The sequence below is a fragment of the Macrosteles quadrilineatus genome, unplaced genomic scaffold (assembly GCF_028750875.1).
Source record: "Macrosteles quadrilineatus isolate MER2022 unplaced genomic scaffold, UCM_ALF_1.0 Scaffold_1__1_contigs__length_201487025, whole genome shotgun sequence".
Lineage (NCBI taxonomy): Eukaryota > Metazoa > Arthropoda > Insecta > Hemiptera > Cicadellidae > Macrosteles > Macrosteles quadrilineatus.
The window spans coordinates 39,599,040-39,625,648 of record NW_026542594.1 but is presented as its reverse complement, the minus strand read 5'-3'; the positions used below and the strand labels follow the sequence as shown (position 1 = coordinate 39,625,648).

The window sequence follows — 26,609 nt, the reverse complement described above, 5'->3', positions numbered from 1 at the left end:
CAGCATGATCGGACTATGGGAACGGGGGCTTATGGGAGGTTTTAGGGGGTGAAAATTGGTTTTTCCCATTTTGGACCCAAAAACATAAGATTTAGCAATTTCTTTCTAAACCATATTGTGGAGCTTTAAAAACCAAATAATTTAGTATATTGAAGTGTTGTTATGTGCCTAACGGTTACCGAGAAAATTAAAAAAAAATTTAATTTCCCATGTTATTCTTATCGAGAATAAGTAAACTGTTGTATTTTGCTTGTTTATGAACATATTTTGATCAAATTTGGAAAATTTATTCATTTCATACTAAACTATTACATTTCATAAAAAAACATGTTTTTACCCTCCCTGTTGCAGCAAACCTAAGTACTCGTTAAACAAATGCTATTTTAATGGGGAATAAATGTGATTTTTTAAGGAGATATTTTAGAGTAAATCCAATCAGGCAAATGGAAATTTGCTTAGTCTACAGGTTTGCTGCGGCGGGGTATTATAAGGTAATTGGTTACGGAGAGAATTCAAAACATTGTAAATTTAAAATTCCCATGTTATTTACGGATAGTACATAAACTGTTGTAGTTTGCTTGTTTATGATTATATTTTAATGAAACTTCGCAAATTTATTTATTTTAAACTAAGCTATTAATATATTAATAAAAACTCACTTTATTAATCTCCCTGTAGCAGCAAACCTAGGTAATCATGAAACCTAATGTTATTAAAATAGATTTAATTGAAAATCAAATCAGGGAAATGGAAACTCACTTAATCTGCAGGTTTGCTGTGGTGGGGGTATTTTGCCTATTCCATGAAATGCAGAGACTATAACCACCTAAAATTGCATCCTCCTCGCCAGAACTGAAATATTCCGCCACTCTATGCAACTATACAACCTCACTATAGTTGTATTTTAAATAGGTAATGGCCGATAACAGAATTTCTCGATTCAATACCAGTTCTGAAATATTACTCACGATTTTCAATACCAATTCCATACAAAATATCATATTTAAGAAAGTTGCCATGGTCAATATTTTGTTGTTGGTTTAATTCTGAATCAGATAACCAGTACAGTTCAAGCCAGCCCAAAATTATTGTGGGCTCTCAGTTAAATATCGTATCCAAGTCTGATAAGTAAACGGAATCAGGGAACCGCTCTTGATTTTTTCGAAACGAAATAGTTGTAGACTGAAAACATTAAAATTGAGGTAGCACTGGCACGGCAACTCTGATAGAATAGAAAAATCGAGATGCTGTAAAATGTTGTTATGTTGGTACTACTAAAAGAATCAACCAGCTCATTGGCTATTTGCTTACTTGCAATCCCATAATCTCCTAGTTCCAAAATACTATTCCTCTAGTACAAGAAAACAAATGGCGGCAAACGTCTTGCAATTCTTGGCATTCTCGCATTCAGTGCTACCTCAAATCAAATCAAATCAAAACATCTTTATTTTCCTTACATGTACATGGGTACAAAAATAGTGTAAAGTATAAAGTACTAAACTAGCCTAGATATAAATACATTTTAAGTATGAATATGTATTCAATGAGTTCCTCCATTGTATAAGGCACCTTTCCTATTAAATGTTTTTTTTTTTATTTAGCTTTAAATAATTTATAATTTGATTCCTCTTTTATAGAGGCAGGCAATTTCTTTAGAATCTAGAACTCTTGAAAATCACATCATATACTCAAATCTATTTACAGGGAATTACAAAATTGATTATTTAACAAAAACAAAAAATAATTCTTTTAGAAGCTAATTTTTAGACTTGGAACCTCTTATTTGCAACATCACACTTCATTTACTTTGTACATACACCAAAAAGATTTTGTAACACTGATGATCAGCCATCCTGTAGAGTTATTTTTGGTTAAATTGTTCATAGTTTAGGATGGGCGCAAGAGATGTTCATGGTTTTGCCGCGATCCTGGACGACGATGAAGACGTTTCCGCGATCGCGGGAGTTCATGATGTTGTCTACACGGCCGCGGGAGTTGTTCATGTTTTTGCCGCGATCGTGGGAGACAATGATGACGTCCACACGATGAGTCAGTAATGATGTTTACTACAGGGCAGCGGAAGATGATTTCGCCGCGATCGCGGATGACGACGATGACGGTACCGCAATCCCGGGAAACGACAATGACATCTACATGGCCGCAGGAGATGCTAATAACTTTGCCGCGATCGTGGACAACGATGAAGAGGTTTCCATGACCGCGAGAGTTCATGATGTTGTCTATACTAAAAACTTCTTCAATTATAATCTTTAAAATAATATAGAAAAACCTACTGCTGCTTTGATTTTTCATTTTAAAAACTAAGAGTTTCTCTTGAAAAACGCAGAACGGCTAAAGCTGCATTTTCTTTCAAATAACATGTAATAAGGGTTACTTGATGAGTACATTCAGTTTAATGTAAACACTAGTGGAACCCCGTCGAAATCGACGGTTAATCTTGAGGTTTTATGTAAATTCAGCTAACTGTGTTGGATAGATTGAAGTCATTAAAATCTTAGTTATATGAAGGGAGGATAAGCAATAATAAGTATGACGATTGTGTTCCCTAAAAAACGTGATTGATGAATTTGTTTAACACAATATTTCCTACCTTTCTTTTTATCGGCTTTAGGTTGCCCAAAAGGTTTTTTAGGAGTCTTATAATTGTTTCTTCATGAGTTTGTTTCATACCAAAGCCACTTTCACTATATGGGAGAATGAGTTCATATAATTAGTCTATCATGTTACGGAAAGAGTTAATATTTATTACTAACCACTAATTCCATCTGCTTTAGGAAAATCATTCAGATTGTATCCGGATTTATAAGTAAATCTTCATCTTTTTTTTATAAAAATATCTGATTCTCCAGAAAGCAGTAACATTTTTACTTCGATCTCAGCAATTTTAAATCCTTCTCTTGCCACATCGACCCATGTATTTAATCATCCCTTTCTTACTTGATAATTCATTAACTTATGGGGTAGTTTTGCCTTGGCCATATAGATCACATAACGCTGTGCATGTATTTCGTGGATTGGAATGAACCATAATTGTAGGAAATTTTATCACAAATCTTGAACATTTGCGGAACCAAATCCATAACCTAGTCCAGCATTGGTAACAAATTATGCAAATGCGAAGAGATGTGATGACACTGTTGTGTTTCTGAATGTTTTGTATGTAGTAAGGTTTAGATGTGTTTTCAACCTAGCTACATGTGTACATCAAAGTAAAAACTGTGTACACATTTTTTTTAAATACTTGAATTGACATTAGTTTACCTACTTTACCAAAACCATAGACTCCGTAGTTAGTCTATTCCAAAACTTGAACACAGCTCTCATCCTCAACGTACTCACGTATGACACAATTTTCAACCCGATTATCAAAAACTGTTATACCAATAAATGAATCTCAGGTGTTCTTTCTTGAATTTAAAAATAAATGGTGATTGAAAGTAGGAAAAAAAGGCAAGTGCCAACCTTACAATATGTATAAGCTAACCCGATAAGGAATAGTTACATGTTCCTTTGAAATTGATAAGTCACACTTATTTCATAATTTAAAATTTTCTAAGAGCAATAAAGCATAGATTTTTGAACAAAACATTTCAAACGTATCATAAATTCATCATTTTGTTGAAACTATAAAAAACTTGCCATGCAGTGGGGAATCCATTTAAAATCATAAATAATAATGTAAACATTTAATTTTGACAGTTTCAGTAGACCTTTGAATACAATTTTAATATTAACAGCTGGTTCATTAACCCATTGGGGAAGGAATTAATCCGATACCTGCAGCACTCTCTGGCGGCAATTAATTTTACCGAATTTGTAGACTTTTACTCTAACTGCTATAGAAAGAAAACCTTAAGTAATAAATTAATAATTCTTTCACCATTTTGTTCACAGTAAAATTGTCTACAGAAAAGTGTTAATTGGATAGTCAAAGTTCTAAAAAAAAAAAAATATATATATATATAGAGAGATTATAAAAATAAAAATTTTAAAAACAATATTTTGAAAGTAAACTTGATATACAAATTCCAAGATTAATCCAGACACCAAATAACACTACTATTATAAAGGTCAATCGATTCCCTACGTAGAAAAATCAAAAGTTGTGTACTTTTATAAGTAGTAACATTTTTAAAAAATTGTTTGTTTACCTTACCGCAGCTGATTTTTGGTGATATGTGGTTTCCATGGCAACACAAAATTGTTTGTTATTCGTTAAAATTAATGTGTAAATACGCAAATCAAGAAGCAAGATATTTATAAACATTATAATAGTAAGAAGAAACAAAAAGGGCGAAAAATAATAATAACTAAATAAAAAATGGCGCTGCCTAGCGGTGACACGAGTGGCTCTCGTAAGTCGGCCTCCGGGCCTGCAGCGGCCGTACGAGTAACGCTCGTAAGTCGGCGCCAATGGGTTAAAAGTAGTGTAAAATTATCCATATGGTCGAAATGTAAACAAAATTGCAGAGTGAACTTTAAAGGCCTCTGGGGCACAGCCCCAAGGAAATTTACATCGTCTCTCTTTTGAGGGCTCACCTACAGACCAATACCTTTCTTTAGACACCCCTACCAAGTTTCTACGCCCAGCCGTTCTCTCAAATTAGCTGTGACAAAAACCTCGTTTTCCTCCATAAGAATAACATGGGATGGGAATTTAAAGGCCACTGGGGCAGAGCCCCGAGGGAATTCTCCATGTTTCTCTTTTGATGGCTCATTTACAGACCAGGACCTTTCTTTAGACACCTCTACCGAGTTTCTACGCCCAGCCGTTCTCTCAAAATAGCTGTCACAAAGAAAAACAGTTTCAAATTAATATATAGATAATTATATACTAATAAAAATCACAACTATTAAGAGCCTTTGAAAATTATTTGACTATCAAAAGAGGTTGTGTTAGATTTACCAGGACTACTTGACAAACATTGTTAAAAACATCATTAAAATATTCATATTCGGTAAAATGTAACAGGCAGAAGACTAAAAATATGAGAAGAACCATCCAGAATACATCGAGCAGGAGCCTCAAAATACCAATACTGTAATGTCAACCAGATACATGTTAAACTTTTCAAACTCAATAATATGTAAAAGTCCAGGTCAACAAAAAAAAAAAAAAAAACAGCTTTGCTCTTAAAGATCATCAATTTACGCATTAATAATGATCCTAACATTTTATTATAATAACTATATATATATCTTCAAAATGGAGTTCAGGCTATACAGTATATGTTAATTTTAGGCATCAAAGACAATGTAATATGAACGAAATAGCCTATAGCGGATAACATAATACATTTATTTATACAATAAAGGATTGTAGTAGACATATTTACGTTTGAAGTTTAAACCCTTTTAACCCTTTCAGTGGTATGAAACGATATATCGTTTTAAAAAATCTCTAAGGGGTATAGAGAGGAAGGTTATTTTAACAAAAAGTAGCAAAAAGGCCATTGGTGACCTGCATGTTCACAGGATACACTAACAACCACTTAGCTAAAAGATTCGCCCAATCCGATGATTTCGAGGTGTATGAACACCTCACTATGCCCCAGTGGTTGTAGTATATCGCTACAAACACACAGGTCACCAATTATTCGCCACACAGGATGGGAATCGAACCCGAGCAGACGAATGCCACTGGCCAAGTGACACACGACGCCCGAGCCTTCTCGGCTATCTGTGCTTGAAGACTGAGGAGGCAAAAACCGGTATTTAAGGTGACGCCAACGATTGCGAACAGATAGCGCTACAGATGGTTGTTCAATGCGTTACTAGGTAGCAGCACTAGTTAGTCACGGACTATTTAGATGATATTTTTCAGTTGAAACACAACAGTGATCATAAATGTGTTCCTGAGACTTTGCTGCAAAACATTATTTTCCCTACAATGGCTATATTACGATAACCTCGTCCAACTAAATCAAAGTTAAATTCAATATTATATTGTAAAACTATATGTCTTTTGATTTTATGAGATGTTGGTTTCAAACAATGCTATCAGAACATAAAAATGTATAGGAAAACCAGGAAAATTACAACAAAAACTAAGTTTTATTTAATTTTTACTACAAATACCGGGATTTATCTTTGTTATATATTTTCTTATTGACTTATTATTCAAAGTCAGCTTTATTAATAAAATAGTGACAACATTACAGTTACAATTAAACAACAGGTAATGGAATTGAAAGGCAAACAAAAAAGTCTTACGAAATACGAATTATTGGCCTAGCACTGAAAGGATTAAACACATTAAATAAATACCACAACAAAGGTAAATGAAGATATTAAATAAATATCAACAAGAAAATTTTGTAAAAACTAGATGATTGTGATAATCTTCTTCTGCGGTCAAAGCAAACTCCTGAATATCTGTGGTGGCAACAAAAACATTATCATAGTCTTCCGCGATTGCCCCGAAATCCTGAAAATTTCCAACGGTCATGTGACCATTATCAATGTCTCTTTTAGTAATAAAATCATTAAAATCATCTTCCGCAGTCATGGAAGCATCAGTGTCGTCATTCGCAATTGTGGCAAAAGCGGTAATTTTTCAAATGTGCGATCTTCGCAGAGAAGTCAGGTATTGGTATTGTCCTTTGGCAATCAATTCTCGATACCGATACCAATGCCCAAGTATTGGTGGTATCTAGAATTAACTCATACCTAGATTGTTGTAAGTGAACTATTTGTTAAACAGACTACAATAATTGTAGTCTATTGAATTATTCATCATTGAGTAATTTACACAAATTACAATAGATTTTGTCATATTAATCCGAGGCTATAAACTAGGTTCTGTTACTGTAAGTTTAGTTTATAAAATGTGACCACATTTCTAATACTTTGCAATGCTTGTTATAAATTGCTGTGATGGTAATTAATCTGTTTGCAATACTTATTGCAGATGAGCCTCCTGAAGCATGCAGTTCACAAGACTTGGAGTTGGACATTTTAAGCAATGATAATGACGTATGTAAACATTCCTCAATATTTGGAAATTTGGATCAAAGTTTTTTTTTTCCTCGAGATTTATGATGTAGACCTTAAACAATGATTAATTTTATGTAACATATTTTTAGCGAATTTCCGTATAGGGAAGTAGTAGTAGGGAAGTAGGGAATTACCGTAGGTGGACTAATTCTTAAAAAAAAAATTTTTGTAAGACCTAGGCCCGGGACTGATTTACTTTTTCATTTTGATGTCTCCAGAGGACAAAAAGACCATTTGTTCAAATTTATACATATCTAATAACAATATTAATTCAAATGAATTTAAAAGGGTAATAATGTTTTCGATTATTTATATTGTAGTAGCCCTAATCACAATCATACTTATTATATATATATACAGGGTGACAAAAAAGTCTGGAAACGGCTTAATATCTTTTTAACTAAATCCGTTAGAAAATTCAAACCTTTCATATAAACTTGCATGTATGAAAACTATTTTTTGAAAGCATTACCATTTTTTTACCTTCACCAGGGGACGGCCCATGAGGAGTAGGTACATAATCTTTAATGTAAGCATTGGTTTTTTTTGTTTTTTTTTTAACAGAGTTCCAGGCTTACAAGTCACCATGGGATTGCTAGAACAGCTTATTGTTAGGGATGGACGGGTCCCGAAATTTCGGGAATTTTTCGGGAAAAAAATATTCCCGATTATTGGGACGGGATTTGGTCCGATCGGCGGCGATTTTGCCGCTTCGCGAGTGACGATGACGCTGCTATTGCAAGCGATATGTCCGCGAACGCAGGTGACGAAGTTATTTCGACGATTGCGCCGTGACCGCGGAGTCATAACAACGATCACGCCGTGACCGCGGTTATTGGACCGACGATCGCACCGTGACCGCAAGTCATAACTACGATCGCGCTATGACCGCGTGTCATAACACGATTGTGCCGTGACCGCGATTCATGGACCGACAATCGCGATATGACCGCGGAGTTATACCGGCGATCACGCCGTGACCGCGAGTCATACCAACGATCGCGCCGTGACTCGGCTTTTTTTAAACACTAAATTCTTGGGTCTCATGGTAAACAGTGCACTGAACTGGAATGATCATGTAGATGATAGACCTTAGTACAAAATTATTAAGGTCAGCTTTTATTTTAAGAAGATTTAGTAAAGTATGTTCTATTGAAACTTTGAAAACAATCTACTTCGCATTTTTTTATTCCAATTTAACAAACTGTATCGAAATATGGGGATACACTACTAAAACAAACATTAATAAACTTCTAGTCGTTCAACAGAAAGCGTTGAGGTATGGCGGGACTGAGCTTGGGGTAATCTTGTATAAGAAAACTTTAAAAAATCTTCAGATTATTACCGTTCCTTGCATAATAATTTACAGTTTGAATATATTTCAAAACTAATATCTTAAAACAACAAATGAACAATTTCACTCATATGACACTAGAGGTAAAAGTAACATCCATATCAGTAGTCATGACATAAAGCGACAAGCATTGGCAAGTCTTTTTTTTTTGCTCCAAGACGATGGAACCATTTACCAAATCAATTTCAAAATTTTTCTTTTAATTTATTTAAAAAGCAATTGAAAGTTTTATTAAGCTCTGTTTGTTCACAATAGATGAATTTTGGCTAGTGACTAAAAATGAATTTAATTCATATTTATTCTAATTATAGAATGTTAGAATATGTTATTAGGTGAAGAAGTTAAATTACGTTTATGTTTAGGTTTAGCATTAATTGACGAGTTAGAAGATACTAATGTACCACATTATCTATTTTACCAGCAATAAAGTTCTTGCATCTTGTAATTTATTACTATAAAAGGCTGTACCGAACAGAGTTTTTACCGCGTAAAATGCTGTACCGAACCGACGACAATAATTAAGCTAGAACCGTACAGTACCAACTTTTTCGGTGCACCGCAGACCCCTTAGTAGATTTTCTTTTCTTGAGTATTAGGTGTGTTGCTAAATGGTTCAGATTACCTTACTTCGTTGAGTGATCCTTTTTTTTGTTGTACACTACTATATTTTTGTACTTCTGGAGGTGTCCATCATCAGGTGTAACAAAAACAATCAGGATCCGTTAGCACACATAACGCAAATGATAAAAATATGAAAAAACTAATATATTTTTGGAAAACTGGCCAGTTTTATATTAAAGTACAGTATGTACACAACATTTCACGGGAGACATGACTGCATGTCAAAGCCCGGTGGATGACGTAATGCCCCTCTCCTGACCTTCCTTAACCTTGGTTTGTGTTGGGGTTGTCGCTATTGTTGTTAGCTGATAGTCTCATAGCCATATTGTAAATTATGTTGTACCTAAATTAAAATTATGACTGGAACAATAACTTGTCATTTAATAAGAAAATTGAGGATTTTCTTTGTACAATTTGTATATTTTTTACTCTTTAATTGTGTTCATGTCTGTGAATTACCTTCATTGCATAGATGAAGAATTTTTAAATTTTTATTTAAATCTGTATAACAATGGTTCAACTTCAAATTGATTAAATGGTTGGCATAGGCTGATGTGGAATGTTTTTTTCTGTAAATGTTCTTTGAAACGTTTTGAAAAGGATCTTGAGGTTTGGGCCGATGTAGAAGGAGAGACAATCATCACTAGTGATTTTGTAGATACCAGTCTGGTCGGTTTTAGTCTGATCATTGTTGAGGCTTCTTAATAAATTGGGCAGTTTATTGTGTTTACTTAACTTTCCCCCAAGTTTATGTTTCTCAATTACAGGAGAAAGCATTGATTCGTCATACTACTTTTAAAGCTACTGATATGGAACGATTTGGAAGAATGTTGATAAAACAAGTCCAGGAAAAAATAACAAAAGCTGAGAGATTGGTTCAAAAAGAAAGGTATGTATGTTTTGGTTTCTTAATTTTTTTACTATATAGTAGGCTTCAAACAATAACAAAAAATCGGAACAAAAAAAAATTATATTCTTGATTGTGGCAGATTGCGTGAAAATATAATAATAATATCTATGGTTCATACCGTTAACGCATTGAGGGGTAATATTCCACTACGGCCGTTTCGGAGATGACACCATTGTCAGGTGCGTAGTGGTACACTAAACTATAAGTCTTGTCACATTTAACACGAACTTTCTTCATTTGCATTGTGTCAGGGGATAGTTTAGTGTACCACTACACACCTGACAATGGAGTCATCTCCGAAACGGCCGTAGTGGAATATTACCCCTGACTGCGTTGACAGTAAGAACCATAGATATTATTTTTTTTTTTTTATTGTATTTTAGAAAAAAAAGTTTGGCTATCTTGAAAATATCCTTAAATTTTATTCTTAAATTTTCCAATTGTTTTCCGAGTTGAATGTCCAGACTCAAACAAAAACTGTGCACAAACAAACTTTCTTTAATAATTTTTCATTTATTTTGTTAGGTTTTTTTGTACCAAAATATATATTTACGTAATTTCTTGTCACTTTCCAAGTCTTTTTTGTACTTTTAGTGTTCTATATGTGTATAACAAATGTGCTTTGTAAATTTAAAAGAAACCTTTATCTTTCATTTCAACTATTCTCATTACTTAACATGTGTGGCATTTAGTTTAACACAATCTGATGTTTAAGGGAGATGAACTTCGCAACATTTGATTTCAAACTTCAAACATTCTGCAATGAGTTGTACGGAAAAAGTCAAAGCATGGAATCTGTAACTGATAAATTGGAGAAATTGAACATCATGATACAATCAACCTACAAACTTCATAAAGAGATTGCTGCCCAAATCAACTCTGAGTAAGCGAACTTAAATTGACCAAAACATGTTTATACTTACCACTCAATTTATATAATCAAGGTTTCATCAGGAAGAGCAGACTAAATTTGACACAAGATGAACTCTCCTCAATAATTAGGTTCTGGTTAAAAAAAAAATGGGTTGCTCAAGTGATTCAGCTAGAACACTGTGAATAGAGAGAGGCCCAATACCAACCCCTGTGAAACTGAAATCGAAATATCCATAGATTTAAATTTTACACAACCTAATTTGACAATAATTTTGGATCATTTTCTCCCTTCTTAGTCAACACATGTTACACACATCACATGTGCATCAAAACGTGTGTGTGTGTGTGTGTGTCTTAGGTAACACATGTTGTTAGTACAGCATGTGTTTTGTAAAACCATTTTTCTCATGAGTATCTGCTTACATAGTTTTGCTATATTAGGTGTCAAATGTCATAATTTTATTCTGAACATGTTTCAAGCTTGTAACATCTCAGCAGCATTAGAGAACAAATAAGTGAGAGTTGTAATACCTTGGAAAAGTTGCTAAATTTTAAGACCAAAACAGGGTAAAAATATTTAAAATATTATTTTTTCTCTTCCGGTCGCGCATGTGCTCTAAAGTTTTTAGTCTAAAGATTTTCTTCTGACTCCTTGCTTGCCGTCCCCCTGAGGAGGTATTACTTTTTGAAAGATTTTTTTTCCACCCTGTAATATTATATATATAATTAATGGTCAATATTTGTTGGTCTCTTTATGTTGTTCCAGTATTAGTTTGATACCTTTTGCAATTCAGAATAGAAGTTACTTGATTCATTAGTGTTAGTTTTGATCTGTTTCCTTTCCTCCGTTGCCGCCAGCTTTGTGTGTAAACGGTGATATAAACAATAATAATTATGCCAAAAAATGTTTAACCCTTTCCACTCTCATTTTAGGGCTTTGTCCCCATGCCCTAGGTTTAATTAATTATGCAGATCATTAAGCCTTCCAGTACCTATTTAGCGAATTTCCCTATAGGGAAGTGGCTATTACAGTGGGTGGCATGGTAAGACCTAGGCGCAGGACAGATTTTCTTTTTATACTCGAGCTAGCGTTTGCAATGGGGGAGGACACAGTTTGATAAAATTTGCTTCTTTAAATTTACGGTATAGGTACTATAGTATTACACATCTGCCATAGCCATAATGTTCTACCATTTCACCTAAACAATAAAGAAAAATAAATAATTAAAAATTCGCAAAATATAACAAATTATTCATGAAATTAAAAACAAAAACATGACTGTAAACAATCCTACTTTGACAGTTCACATTGCGTATGACAGTTTTTTTTGCTGCTTAGTTCAAATTAGCTGTTTTCATATATGCAAAATAATAATAGTGCTGCACCCTGTTGGTAAATATTATAACTTTTTAATGCTTTTGCATATCATAGAACCAACTTTTTTAGTTGAAACAGCTGATCAAATTCTTTAATTAAATTCCCTTTAAATATGAATACTCATAAGGTTATCATGGGGAACTGCAGAGCCACTGGGGCGGAGCCCGATAGGATATTTGAGATAAGAATATGCCTATATGTTAATCGGGAATAATAGCTATCATCATGCCAAATTTCAGCCCAATCCGTCCAGTAGTTAATGCGTGATTGAACTTCTAACAAACAAACACACAAACTTTCACATTTATAATATTAGTAAGATATACAGGGTTAGTAAAAAGTCTGGAGACCCCTGTTATTTTTTTAACAGCCCATACTAGAAAAACTATACTCGGCACACCTTTCTGGCATGTTATAAAGTACTTTTTGGGCATAACCGCCACTTTTTTTTAACAGAGGGCCAGGCTTACAAGTTACCATGGGATTGCATCGCAGCTAGAACAGCTTATTGTGCACCCTTGTTCACAGGTCCTCATTCTCCGTCAAATCCCAGGTCCTTGGTGAACTGTGAGAGCCTTTTGACTATGGTGACCTGTTCTTCCCTTTGATCTCCCATCAATAGGCCAAGGGATCTCATACACAGACCTTGTAGGGCTGGGCACATAAATATACCTTCACAGCTTTCACAAAGTCTCTGGCTGGGGCAAGCCGTAGCGAGATTTCCCTGAAAGGACTCAGCTTCTGAACTTGCTTGACCAGCCAATCCTTTGTGGCTGCGTCAGCACAGCCTCCACCTTTCTTCCTGGAGGCTTCATTAGAGTCAGCTTTGGGGGTACCACCCTTGCCCTGCTTTTTCCCAGCATCCTAGTTCCCGGAGGAACTGGCTTTGCAGGCAGCAGAGTTAGGGTGCTTGGCAGCCCACACCAGCCTCCTCTCACTTCTGGATAGCACCTTTTCGCCTTTGGCTAATAAAGCATCCGCTATCCTCCGTCTTTGCAACTCACCCCTGGAAAGTCTTTTTTGTACGAGGGATCTCATACGCAGACCTTGTAGGGTTGGGCACATAAATATACTAGTGACGTGTCGAATCCGAATCTCGAATCTCGAATCCATCGAATCTTTAGGAAATATTCAGATTCGAGATTCGGTCAATGAAATTCGACTTTCGAATCCTTCGAACTTCGACCCGAATAAGAATCGGCGTTAGTCAAAACACCCGCCGATGCGACGACGCGACGGGACGACTGTTCAAGGTCAGTTCGAGACACAGTCGTCTGCCCGTGCAATTGCGTAATATTTTGAAACAGCCAACTATTTGTGGTGAACGTAAACATAAGATTTTATATGTCCTTTCAATGTTAAAACTCAAGATAAGATCTAATAATTATAAGAGGTATAAAATTACCTGAGTACTGCCAGAGTGATCCTGTTGGTCCTTACGGATTACGCGTTTCGAGGAGCTTAAGTCCTCATCATCAGATCTTGTACAAGAAACACATCTATCACTTCGAAAAGGTCGTCAAAAGTTTAAATATACAACACGGACACATAATAAATAAACACATTTTACGATTACGGATAGGCCTACCGACAAAAACTTGCAATGTCCGACCGCACAGTTGTAGGTTAAAGTCATGACTGCGATACGGGAGGTGGGCGGGCGGTGGACTTTGTACTTCTCGGCTCTTTGTTCATCAGCTGTTCTTGGTTTGTTATTAAAGTATCATACAGAGCGTTGGACTGGAAACTAATTTTGTCGTTTAGCAATGTGTTAGGTTGGGTTTTGGTAGTTTTATAAATTTCGAACTCTTCTAAAGCGTCCATAACATTACCTTTATTGCAAAAATGTAGAGGGGTTAAATTTGTGTTGAAATCACTGTAGTTATGGTTTTCATTTACAAGATGAGCTGCAAAATTGGATTTCAGATGATTACTTGCTTTAGGCAAATGTTCTTTAAATCTAGTTTGAAATGTCCTGCCTGTTTGCCCAATGTAGATTTTGTTGCAATCGTCGCATGATAACTTGTAGATACCAGTTCTGTCGGCTGTATTATTTACTCCATTTTTATCAGCACTGCTGAGTAGTTTTTGTAGTTTATTTGAAGTTTTAAAAGCGATATTGATGTTCTTTTTTCTTAATTCGTTTGCTAGAATGTTTGGTAACTTATTACCAAATTCTGAAGTTACAAAAACTTTCCTTTCTTTGGGTTTATCTTCATTCTTATTGTTCTTTTTCTTTAATTGTTTTTTAATTATCTTATCTATTATAACGGGATCGTAACCATTTTTATGCGCAATGTATTTAATAGTGGTTTTCTCTTTATCAAAGTTTTCAGAGCTAAGTGGTATTGATAGGAGCCGATGAACGAAACTGGTATATGCAGCCATTTTATGCTTAACGGGATGATGTGATGTTTCATGGATTGTAGTATCTGTTAAGGTTGGCTTCCTGTAAATATCGAACGTGAAAAGTTTGTCACCTCGTATGACAGTTAAATCCAGGAAATTGAGTTTATTGTCCGTTTCTAGTTCTATTGTAAACTGAAGTTTAGGGTGAATGTTATTAATGTATTTATTAAACAGCTGGAGTTGTCTTGTATTGCCGTCAAAAAGTATTGCTATGTCATCAACGTATCGGTGAAAAAAACTTAAACTTAAACTTAAACTTTTCACGACCTTTTCGAAGTGATAGATGTGTTTCTTGTACAAGATCTGATGATGAGGACTTAAGCTCCTCAAAACGCGTAATCCGTAAGGACCAACAGGATCACTCTGGCAGTACTCAGGTAATTTTATACCTCTTATAGTTTGTTCTGTGATCCAGAGACAAAAACAACTCAAAATATGAAGTTGAACGCTTGCCAAGCAAAAATTGTCTACAAGTACAAGAACACCAAAATAAAACTTTTTAAGACCATTCAGAATATTAAATTCAACAAGGATTGTACTACGAATAACGTAACCCCTAACTACATTCATGTTAAAATTAAAAAACAGATCATTTGCAGCACAAAAGGCTAGAAAAGTAGCAGAACAAATTTGGCTTAGAACTGAACTCAAACAATTGTATAGAAAAAAGGACATGCTAAACAAACTCTTATTTAAAACACATATGGAAGTTCTAAACAACATTCATCAGTGTCAGGTTGATGATATTTTACAGAAAGTTGATTCCCAAATAAATAGGACAATCCTGGCAAAAAAGAAAACCTTGAGTAAGAAATTAGATAACTTGATAAACAAAACTCACTTAGTCGATGTTGAACAATCCACACATAAATTCTATCAAAGAACTGTAAACTTATCAAATGTTATTTTTGAGCAGGAAGAACTCAAACTTCTTGACAAAGGCCTTAAATACAATTTACCTTACAATGGTAAAAATAGTTTACTATCAGAGATCATTCATACTGAATCAGCTATCAAGATGATACATGATAATAATACTCAGAACACCGTTAGAATCCTAGTGAATGAGAAATAAAATAAAATAATTAGACTGAACAAAGCTTCCAAAAATTAGAAGCTAACTATTATGCATAAACATGAACTGAGAATTTTAAAATCCATACAAAACAAAATAAAAGAAAATAATTTGATTGTTACTAAGGCTGACAAAGGCAATTCTCTTGTAATCCTAAACAAATCTGATTATAACCTAAAAGTTTCAAACTTTATTAACCAAAATCAACTCGAGAAAATAAATAAGGATCCTACAGCCAATTTTACAAAAACTCTGAATAAGGTTTTAAACCAAAGCAAAGCGTTATTGACAGATAAGGAAATTAGATCTTTAAAGCAAATCAACGCTAAGGCTCCACAACTAAAAGGATTACCGAAGCTTCATAAAAACGATGTTCCTATTCGGCCTTTAGTTAATTACATGTCGGCTCCAGGTTACCTCATTGCTAAAAAACTAGAACGCATCATAAAAGGACAAGTGAAACTGAACAATAGCCATAGTCTCACAAATAGTACAGATTTTATTGAGAAAATTAAAACAGTTGAGTTGAAAAGTAGATATACATTAGCTTCACTCGACATAGTTAACTTATACACGAATGTTCCAGTACCTGAAACTATTGAAATATTAGAAAACAATCTGAAACAAAACTCCGACCTCAATTAAAAAGCTATCAGTGAATTGATCAAATTAACAAAAATTGTTTTACAACAAAACTATTTCACCTTTAATAATGAATTTTACACACAGACAGATGGACTAGCAATGGGGTCACCGTTATCAGGAATATTAGCTGAAATATACCTCAACGATTTTGAAGGAAAACATATCTGGGCAGATAACAACCGCTATAGAGATAAGATTATGTTTTTTCACCGATACGTTGATGACATAGCAATACTTTTTGACGGCAATACAAGACAACTCCAGCTGTTTAATAAATACATTAATAACCTTCACCCTAAACTTCAGTTTACAATAGAACTAGAAACGGACAATAAACTCAATTTCCTGGATTTAACTGTCATACGAGGTGACAAACTTTTCACGTTCGATATTTACAGGAAGCCAACCTTAACAGATACTACAATCCATGAAACATCACATCATCCCGTTAAGCATAAAATGGCTGCATATAACAGTTTCGTTCATCGGCTCCTATCAATACCACTTAGCTCTGAAAACTTTGATAAAGAGAAAACCACTATTAAATACATTGCGCATAAAAATGGTTACGATCCCGTTATAATAGATAAGTTAATTAAAAAACAATTAAAGAAAAAGAACAATAAGAATGAAGATAAACCCAAAGAAAGGAAAGTTTTTGTAACTTCAGAATTTGGTAATAAGTTACCAAACATTCTAGCAAACGAATTAAGAAAAAAGAACATCAATATCGCTTTTAAAACTTCAAATAAACTACAAAAACTACTCAGCAGTGCTGATAAAAATGGAGTAAATAATACAGCCGACAGAACTGGTATCTACAAGTTATCATGCGACGATTGCAACAAAATCTACATTGGGCAAACAGGCAGGACATTTCAAACTAGATTTAAAGAACATTTGCCTAAAGCAAGTAATCATCGGAAATCCAATTTTGCAGCTCATCTTGTAAATGAAAACCATAACTACAGTGATTTCAACACAAATTTAACCCCTCTACATTTTTGCAATAAAGGTAATGTTATGGATGCTTTAGAAGAGTTCGAAATTTATAAAACTACCAAAACCCAACCTAACACATTGCTAAACGACAAAATCAGTTTCCAGTCCAACGCTCTGTATGATACTTTAATAATAAACCAAGAACAGCTGATGAACAAAGAGCCGAGAAGTACAAAGTCCACCTACCGCCCACCTCCCGTATCGCAGTCATGACTTTAACCTACAACTGTGCGGTCGGACATTGCAAGTTTTTGTCGGTAGGCCTATCCGTAATCGTAAAATGTGTTTATTTATTATGTGTCCGTGTTGTATATTTAAACTTTTGACGACCTTTTCGAAGTGATAGATGTGTTTCTTGTACAAGATCTGATGATGAGGACTTAAGCTCCTCGAAACGCGTAATCCGTAAGGACCAACAGGATCACTCTGGCAGTACTCAGGTAATTTTATACCTCTTATAGTTTGTTCTGTGATCCAGAGACAAAAACAACTCAAAATATGAAGTCTAATAATTAAATTTAAGTCTCAGATTTTGTCTTGTAATATATAATAATAAAATCACAATTGGATATATTACACCTGTTAACAACGTTATAATTTACTAAATAAAAACAATCACAATAAAAAATCATACAAAAGAATTAATAAAATTGGCTTTAATATAAATTGGAATTAATATAATTCCAATTTAATTTTAGGCCATTGACCTAAATATCATGATTGTGCCATAGTTGGAAAAGTTAGTCAAAATTTCTAACTAGTTAGAAGTTAGAAGTTAGTCCCATAAAAAGTAACTGAGAAGTTACTAGTTAGTTTGTTTAAAAAGTAACTGATAGAAAATAAAGTTAGTTTTCGACATTTGTAGAAGATAGCTGTTTGTTGGACGGTTGTTTTAAAGGATTTCATATGTAATGAAATAATGACACATCTTGGTTACTAATTATTATGTTTTAATTAAGTATTAATTAAACATCGTCACATTTACATTACATGTAATGTAAAATCATTCATTACTACAACAAAATTTACTTTAAATACCTATTAAACTTTAAAAGAAGTTGTTTTTCAAAATTGGTGTCGCTGATTCTTCCTCGTCTGTTATTCTGTTAGTGATGACTAGGCTTGCCGCTCTGAACAGGCGTTCGCAGTGAACAAAGGTGTTTTTTAATTTGTAGATTTATATTTGTAGTTATCTTATTATAATGTATTTGTTTCATGACTAGTGAATATTTTGTTGGTAAATTCATAACTAAATAATAATTTACACATTAGTTTTCCGTGAGTGAATACTGAAGCAATGTCAGTGTGGTAGTCAGGTACACATCTGCAACGTCGCAGATTCGCACGTGCTCCCGCCCGGCTGGGAAATATCGTACAAACACCAGGCGGCCCGCTACCAGTCACGGGAGAAATTTTTGTCTACAAATATAAATCTGTTTAAAAACCACCTTTGTTCGCATTATAAAATCTGCCATACTGGTTGTTAAAAATATTAGACAGACAAGACAAATTAATGATAGACTTGACAAAAGATGTGTATTTATTTGGACTGTTTACAATTAATAATTAATAAAACATATGTTAGTTCAACTGTAAGAAAGAAGGCAGGCATAGATTAGACATAGATTATTACATTCTCTCCCCCCCCCCCCCAAGAACTAACCATTCAAAAATTAGTTTCTTTTTCCTTTTCATTAGTTTTTTCTTTGGAGCAATAGTAATTTTTGGCCGAGGCTTGCGAAGCCTAACTTTGGCACTCACCAGTTCTTCTGTGATTTTCACTTTGAGCATACGTTTTCTTCTTTGATGTTTGATTTCTTTGAATATTTCAGAATATTTCTTATTCCTCTGGTTATCACTGCTGGACTTGTTGTGGTACTGTGAGATGTCAAAGCTTTCGTCACTGACTAGGCTTACTGAATCGTCCACTAGTGACATTCTCCTCACAGACTCGTCTCTGGATATTTTCATAGGTGACAAGTTGGGACTGTCCTCCACGCTGTCTCTTAGCACCTCCACCATCTGCTCTTCAAGACACCATTGTGGCATCGTAGGTTCCTGTGAGCGACTACAGTTGTTTTTAAACAAGGCCATCAGACATGGGAACTTGCAGCCACACTGAGCACACTTGTTTGTTTGATTGTCATCGTTATTCTTGTGCTCCTTCCAGCACACACGTTTCTTCTTGTGTCTGTAGAAGGAGGTATTGTCAAACGGCACATCACATCCACCACAAATTTTCAACTCTGAATCGTTCTCCGTTTTCTTCATTTCCCATAGAGGTTTGGCTTTAAGTTTTTTGCCTTCTGTTTTCACATTCTTCCTTTTGCCAGTTACCGCAAAAATCTTGTTCTTGATTTTGACACTGGATTCCAGCATGGCTTCCTTCAAGACTTCAAGTACTTTGGAATTTTCTATCAGCTCATCGTCAACTAGACCTATCTCATTTTCTTTATCAGGCTCTTCCGTTTTCTCTCCAACCACTCGGACTATCTGGACACTGGTGAGAATATCAGAATGTTTCTCAGAGTCTTGAACCATATCCTTAGCCTCCAGGGGTTGGCATTCCTTCTCTAACGCTTTTTCTTTTATTGGATCCCTGTCTAAATGTGCTGTTTTGATTTTCATATCTTTGTTTCGAGTCCTTTCTTCTTGTGAGATGTTTTCTGCACCATATTTGTCAATCTCAAATGATTCCATTGCTGTTTTGTACAATTTATCATATTTAAAACATGTCAGAGCAAAGTTGTCATTGATACGTCCACCACTGTATTCTGGACATTTCCTATGCAACGACCAGCCTAAGTAACTCCAGGATAAAACTGGCGAGTTAGGAGGCCCTTCCACAACTTTCCTTGTCAATATTAGGTTGCAATTATCTTGACCAATCAAGATGGTAGGTTTGGCATGAGATGTTGGTAGAGGTTGGTCGATTGAATTTAAATGAGACCATGTCTCACGAAGCTTTACTGATTCGATCGACGGTTGAGGTAAATCTAAGGGAAATTGAGTTCTTACATTAGTCAATGTGAAAACTTGGTCTTCGTAGAGCCCTTTTATTTTAAGTTCAACTCGTCTGGACGTTGGGTCAAAATGTTTAGTTGCATTTGACCAACAAGTGGTAAGGGTTCAATGCTACCACTGACGCCTAATTTATTGGCTGTAGTTGAATTTAGTAGAGATATGGTTGAACCGTCATCTAAAAGTGCATATGTGTCGATCTGACAGCTTGGACCATATAATGTCACTGGACATACTCTTAGTAAAACACGGTTATTTACCGAGTGATTGCTTATAAATTCTTCTTTTGATTTACCTTCCTGCCTGAAAGTGTTCTGCACTCTGTCCCAGCTGATCTCTTGGGCATTTTTAGTGGCACTGTCAGTATGCAGAAGGCGATGGTGGGATAGTTTGCACCCATTGATTCCACAAGGTTTCTTTAAATTGCAAAATTTGATGTGGTGACGACGGAAGCAAAAGAAACACAGTTTTTTCTCAATTATCATCTTCCACCGCTGCGCGACTTCTGCTTTTCTGAAAAGCTTACATTTATCGGTTTCGTGACTCTCCGAACAAAACATGCAAACGTTTTCATTGGGCGAATTATTAAAAACTGGTTTAGGGTCACTTCTCTTCCGCGTTGTCTCCTCGGGTGGACGAAAATAAATACTCATAATGGAACACTGATTTTCAAGCCAGTTACAGAATACTTTCAGGTCAGCAGGTTTTTCCAAATGCATGCTATTTACATGTTCAGCCCACCTGTACTTTAGAGTATATGGGAGCTTACTTAAAAGTTCATTCAACAAGAGATGATTTATTAGGTACATTTCCAAATCCAACGACTCTGCGGTAGAGGTCAGGTTTAAAAGAGTTGTTGAAAACTCAATAAGGCTGACAGCGTCATCCTCCTTGACTGGTTGGAGCATGCGCGCCTTTTTCAACATTGACTCGACTATAAACTCTGGACGTCCAAAACGCATTTGTAAAGTTTTCATTACTGTACTCAAATTTTTTCCTGATATAAATAGAGGTTTTACCATTTTAAAGGCATCTCCCTCCAGACAATTACTTATTCTGTCAAGGTTTTCATCGTCATTAAAAAGTTGTTTAGTCTTATTGTAACAGGAATAGAACATGGGCCACTCGTCTGGTTTCCCGCTGAAGGATGGAAGACGCTGTCGGCAAGAGACAGGTTGGTTGGGGTTAGATAAATTGATAGCTTTTGAAAAGGAGTCTGCTAGTTTATCAATAGCCGTGGACACGATGGCTGATGATGTCAAAGGAACTGACGGTTCCTCATTCAGCCACCTATTGACTTTGACATTAGAGTCCTCCTCAACAGTAGCAATATTGAAGCTTACCTTGTCAGGGTCTTCATTATCTTCCAATTCCAAATGACAACTGCCCAAGACTGAGGCGGACTGACTACTTCCCAAGACCGAAGCAGACTCAAGTTCGGTCCTTACTCTCAGCAGACGCTTCTGTCGTTCTAGTTCTTTTGCTTCAGCTTGACGTTGTCGTTCCATTTCCCTCTCCTCTCGTCTCTGTTGTTCCTGCATTTGACGCTCCATCTCTTGTCTCTGTCGCTCCATCTCTTGTCTCTGTCGCTCCACCTCCTTTTCTTCAAATTCTTTCAGCCGTTGCATCTCCCTTTCTTCGTGTATTTTCTCAAGCCTGTTTATTTCTTCTATTTCTTCTAGTTGCAGTTGAAGTAACCGGCGCTTGCTGGAAGTTGAAGATGTGGTTTTTGTCTTAGTAGGGGGTTTTGGAGGTTGACTATCTCTTTCCATGGGTTCATCATTCTTATCATTTACATTTTCTGGGGAATATCTATTTGGAGAGTGTTTCTCTCTCCCTGACTTTCGGATTGACATATTTCTTGACATGATTTATAAGTCGGGTTTCGGCACCAATGTTAAAAATATTATAGACAGACAAGACAAATTAATGATAGACTTGACAAAAGATGTGTATTTATTTGGACTGTTTACAATTAATAATTAATAAAACATATGTTAGTTCAACTGTAAGAAAGAAGGCAGGCATAGATTAGACATAGATTATTACACTGGTGTTATTTCTTGTGTTACGGCAAACACGATGGTATTTTGAACTAAATTGTCAGTGTCTTATTAACAATGTTAGCATACGTTTTAAAAATTAACAGCAGCATAAAAACTATTGTGAATAAAATTTTTAAAATGCATGGAAATGTTAACAATGAACCTACCAATAACTGGACGAACTCGATCGAAAGATATACCAAAGAAATAATACTCTTGAGACAGAAAATTACGTCAGAATAAATTGTTCTTAGCGTGTACGTAGTAAAGTAGATTTCCTAACACTGTTATGTACATAAAACGATGCTGGCGACCATAACCTCTTGAATTATTCTCCCAAGTGGAGGTGTTTAGGGATAATCTAAGCAAAACTACGACGAAAAACGAATTTAAACTATAAAATAATCAAATGTATTTCTCATTAATGTTTTCATGACAAGGAACAATATTGGACAACAAAACAGACAGCTGATAGTAAAAACAACATTCACGTCATCTGAAGTATGACTATTACAAATAAATAATAAAGGCAGGCATTTTCAACAATGCCATGAAAAGTAATCCAGTTTTTACATTAGACTCTTGACCAAAGAGGATGTTTTGAACGGTTTAAGTTCCTTCATTGTGTATTGTTCCTACTTTTGTTTGTTTAGTTGAGTTGTTATTGACTATTAATTTCTAAATATTTTTCCTTAATTAGATAACTATCCCTTGCTCAAATTAAATAAAGAATTCATTAAGGACTTGGGATTTGTTAATTTTGTGTTTTGTTCAAGTTTTTATTTGTTAATTTTAATTTGTCTCCCCAGCTTGTAAACCCTGCTATTAAATTTCTATTTAAAAAAATTATGTTTTTGGCATTATTTAATTTTCTACACCTTGATTATTTACATAATTTGAATTGGCAAGATTGGTATTATTGGTATACTTGACATTTCATTGAGTGAACGTAGCCTTAACTGTAATATTTTTCTTAATCGCGCACAAAAAGATTCGATTTTTGAAAAAATCGAAAAGATTCGAGGTTCGATTTTTTAAGATTCGGATTCGAGATTCGAAATTTCCGGATTCGACCATTACTAAGTCAAAGTCAAAGTCAAAGTCAAATCATCTTTATTCACAATACGCACACATAGTACATGAGAATAGTGTCAAATCAAAACTTAATACTACGACTATGACTAAAAGTTAAAAAAATCCTCAAACGAGTACAGTGGTTTCTGAAAAAGGTAATTTTTCAACATCTTCTTAAATTTATTGATGTTATTCAATTAAGTATTCAATTAATTAAGTAGTTAATTGGTCATCAACTAAAATATACCTTCACAGGTTTCACAAGGTCTCTGGCTGGGGCAAGCCGTAGCGAGATTTCCCTGAAAGGACTCAGCTCCTGAACTTGCTTGACCAGCCAATCCTTTGTGGCTGCGTCAGCACAGCCTCCACCTTTCTTCCTGGAGGCTTCATTAGAGTCAGCTTTGGAGGTACCACCCTTGCTCTGCTTTTTCCCAGCATCCTAGTTCCCGGAGGTACTGGCTTTGCAGGCAGCAGAGTTAGGGTGCTTGGCAGCCCACACCAGCCTCCTCTCACTTCTGGATAGCACCTTTTCGCCTTTGGCTAAAGCATCCGCTGTCTTCCATCTTTGCAACTCGCTCCTGGAAAGACGTTTTTCGTTCCTTTCCGGTTTCTGCGAGCTTGTCGTCATCGTCAGATTTCAGTAGACCTTCCTCCTCCATTTGGGTCAGATTGTCTACATTGTTCTCACGAATACCGGGTATTTAAGTCCACCTCCCCAGTGACCCGATTAGAGAGGTAAGGGGTGTGTACGACTGGGTTACCCCTGGTTCCCAGAAGGCTCCGTTAAGACACTGAATATTAGGCCCCCAGTGCCACAAGACTCTTGGCACAGATCACATTACACCTTAGTCTAGGGCCCCCCTCACTTGGTTCTGTAGGTGGACCAACACCCAGTGGCAGAAGGTAGCTCTCCGCAGCTAACAAGTGAGAGTAGGGGTTTAGGTTGTGGCCAACCGCCAACCTAACCGCCACTTGGTGTACATCCCCAAAATGGGGAATTTTGGGGGAAACCTTCAAGAAACTAACAACGCAAACTAGAGGTCTCTATCTCAATCCAGTAAAAAATGGCAGCTGATTGAAATCTTTAGAAATCAGAATTAACTTACAATTTTATATTCAATTGGCTGCCATATTTTACTGGGTTAAGATAGATACCTCTAGTTTGGCGTATTTTATCACGACCTTCAAAATGAGGGGTCACTCAATGAGTCTTACCATTTGAAATTTTTGAGTTTCCCCCAAAATCCCCCATTTTTGGGATGTACACCAGGTGGCGGTTATGCCCAAAAAGTACTTCATAGCATGCCATAAAGGTGTGCCGAGTTTAGTTTATCTAGTATTGGCCGTTAAAAAATTAACATGGGGTCTCCAGACTTTTTACTAACCCTAGTATATATGTATGTGTGTGTGTGTCCGTGAACGTGATAACTTGAGTAATTTTTGTCTGATTTTTATGAAATTTGGTTTTAAGGTGTAAGGCAGGATAAACTTGAATAAGTTCGGGAACCAGCGGGACCGGACCATGGGAACGGGGTTATACGGTTTATGGGGTAAACATTGGTTTTTCTCATTTTCGACCCCCAAAACATAAAATTTCCCAATTTCTCTCCAAACCTTTTAAAGAGCTTAAAATAACAAATAATTTAGTATATCAAAGTGATTTTGTAGGGGTAGCGGATTTTTATCCCCCTGGAATTTTACCCCCTTGGCAAACGTGACGTCACAAACCAGAGGGTAAAATTCCGGCCGCGAACTTTTGAGTTTCGCGACATCAGCTCGATGGATTAAACGTGGAATTAAACGTATATTTTCACGGTTGTGAATTTAATCAGAACACATCAAATTATAAAAACCTAGAGTGTACGGCCCAAATTTTTACCCCCGGAATTTTACCCCCCGGATTTTTACCCCCAGAATTTTACCCCCTGGCCAGATTTATAAATTAGTGAGAATGATAAATTATCTTCATTCTGTTTTAATTTAGTAGCAAACATTTTATTATTAAGTAGCCTATCTTAATTTATTTGTAATATTAACTAATCGAACAGGTTTTTAATTTTAATTTTGAGATTCTATACGTTGGTCGAATACATTGTACCGGATGCCTACAACTACATTTCACAACATGTATTTCGATGACCTTTCTCTTTACAAACCATAAATAGCACATGGTTTGTGCCTGAAGAAACAAGAAGGCATATCGTGTTATTGTACAACATAAACTAAATACATTGTTTTTCACGGTGGTACAATAAATTCGTTTAAGAAATGTCCACCCAATATCATTAAAATGAGCTACTTATTTTATTTTACATACTTACTAACCAACAGTTCGCCCCAAACGCAAATCCCGAACATCAAAATTAAACAGCAAATTCTGTTTACTTAGTTGAGATTACAAAAAAAAAAAAAAAAAATGATAGGCTACTAAATATTTAAATGTTTACAATTAAATTAAAAACAGAAATAAGAAAATCAATCATTCAATTTCTAAAATCACCCAGGGGTAAAATTCCGGGGGTAAAATTCCGGGGGGTAAAAATCCGGGGGTAAAATTTCGGGGGTAAAAATCCGGCCCGTACATCTTTAGTTGTCTAAACGCTAGTTATATGGACAGGGGGTAAAATTCCGGTTTTTATCCGGAATCCAAGTCGCTAATCTAATTAATCACGCTCTGGCTATTTTCATTAGACTTCCAAATCCGCGGGGGTAAAATTCCGGCCGCGAACAAACTAGGCCACTCAGGTTACTCGTACGTCATAGTGACGTCAGCTTTGCCCAGGGGGTAAAATTCCAGGGGGATAAAATTCTGGCGACCCATTTTGTACAGGTCTTGGTAACGGAGAAAATTCAAAAAATTTTACATTTCAAATTCCCATGTTATTCTTATGGAGAATATTGTAAAATGTTGTAGTTTGCTTTTTTATGGATATATTTTGATCAAACTTGTCAAATTTATTTATTTTATACTAAGCTATTTATATTACTAAAAAACACACTTTATTAGTTTCCTTGTAGCAGCAAACCTAGCTACTCGTTAAACCTAATGTTATTTAATTAGATTTAATTAAAAATCAATTCAGACAAATGGAAATTTGCTTAGTTTGCAGGTTTGCTGCGGCGGGGATATTTTAAGTTAAAATTATACTAATATTGAAAAATAAAATTTTTTTCTGGAAGTTGTA

The 26,609-nt window shown here is 35.4% G+C and overlaps 1 protein-coding gene across 2 annotated transcripts in view; it reads left to right on the top strand.

Moving 5' to 3' along the window:
- The window catches only part of LOC128982789 (synaptonemal complex protein 2-like), a 176,197-nt gene that overhangs the window by 135,767 nt on the left and 13,821 nt on the right, over positions 1 to 26,609 (top strand). For both annotated transcript variants that reach the window (XM_054401792.1, XM_054401791.1), the window contains 3 exons: positions 6,932 to 6,996; positions 9,760 to 9,881; positions 10,618 to 10,785. In XM_054401792.1, the coding sequence (XP_054257767.1) occupies positions 6,932 to 6,996; positions 9,760 to 9,881; positions 10,618 to 10,785 (355 nt within the window). The remainder of the gene's footprint in view (positions 1 to 6,931; positions 6,997 to 9,759; positions 9,882 to 10,617; positions 10,786 to 26,609) is intronic.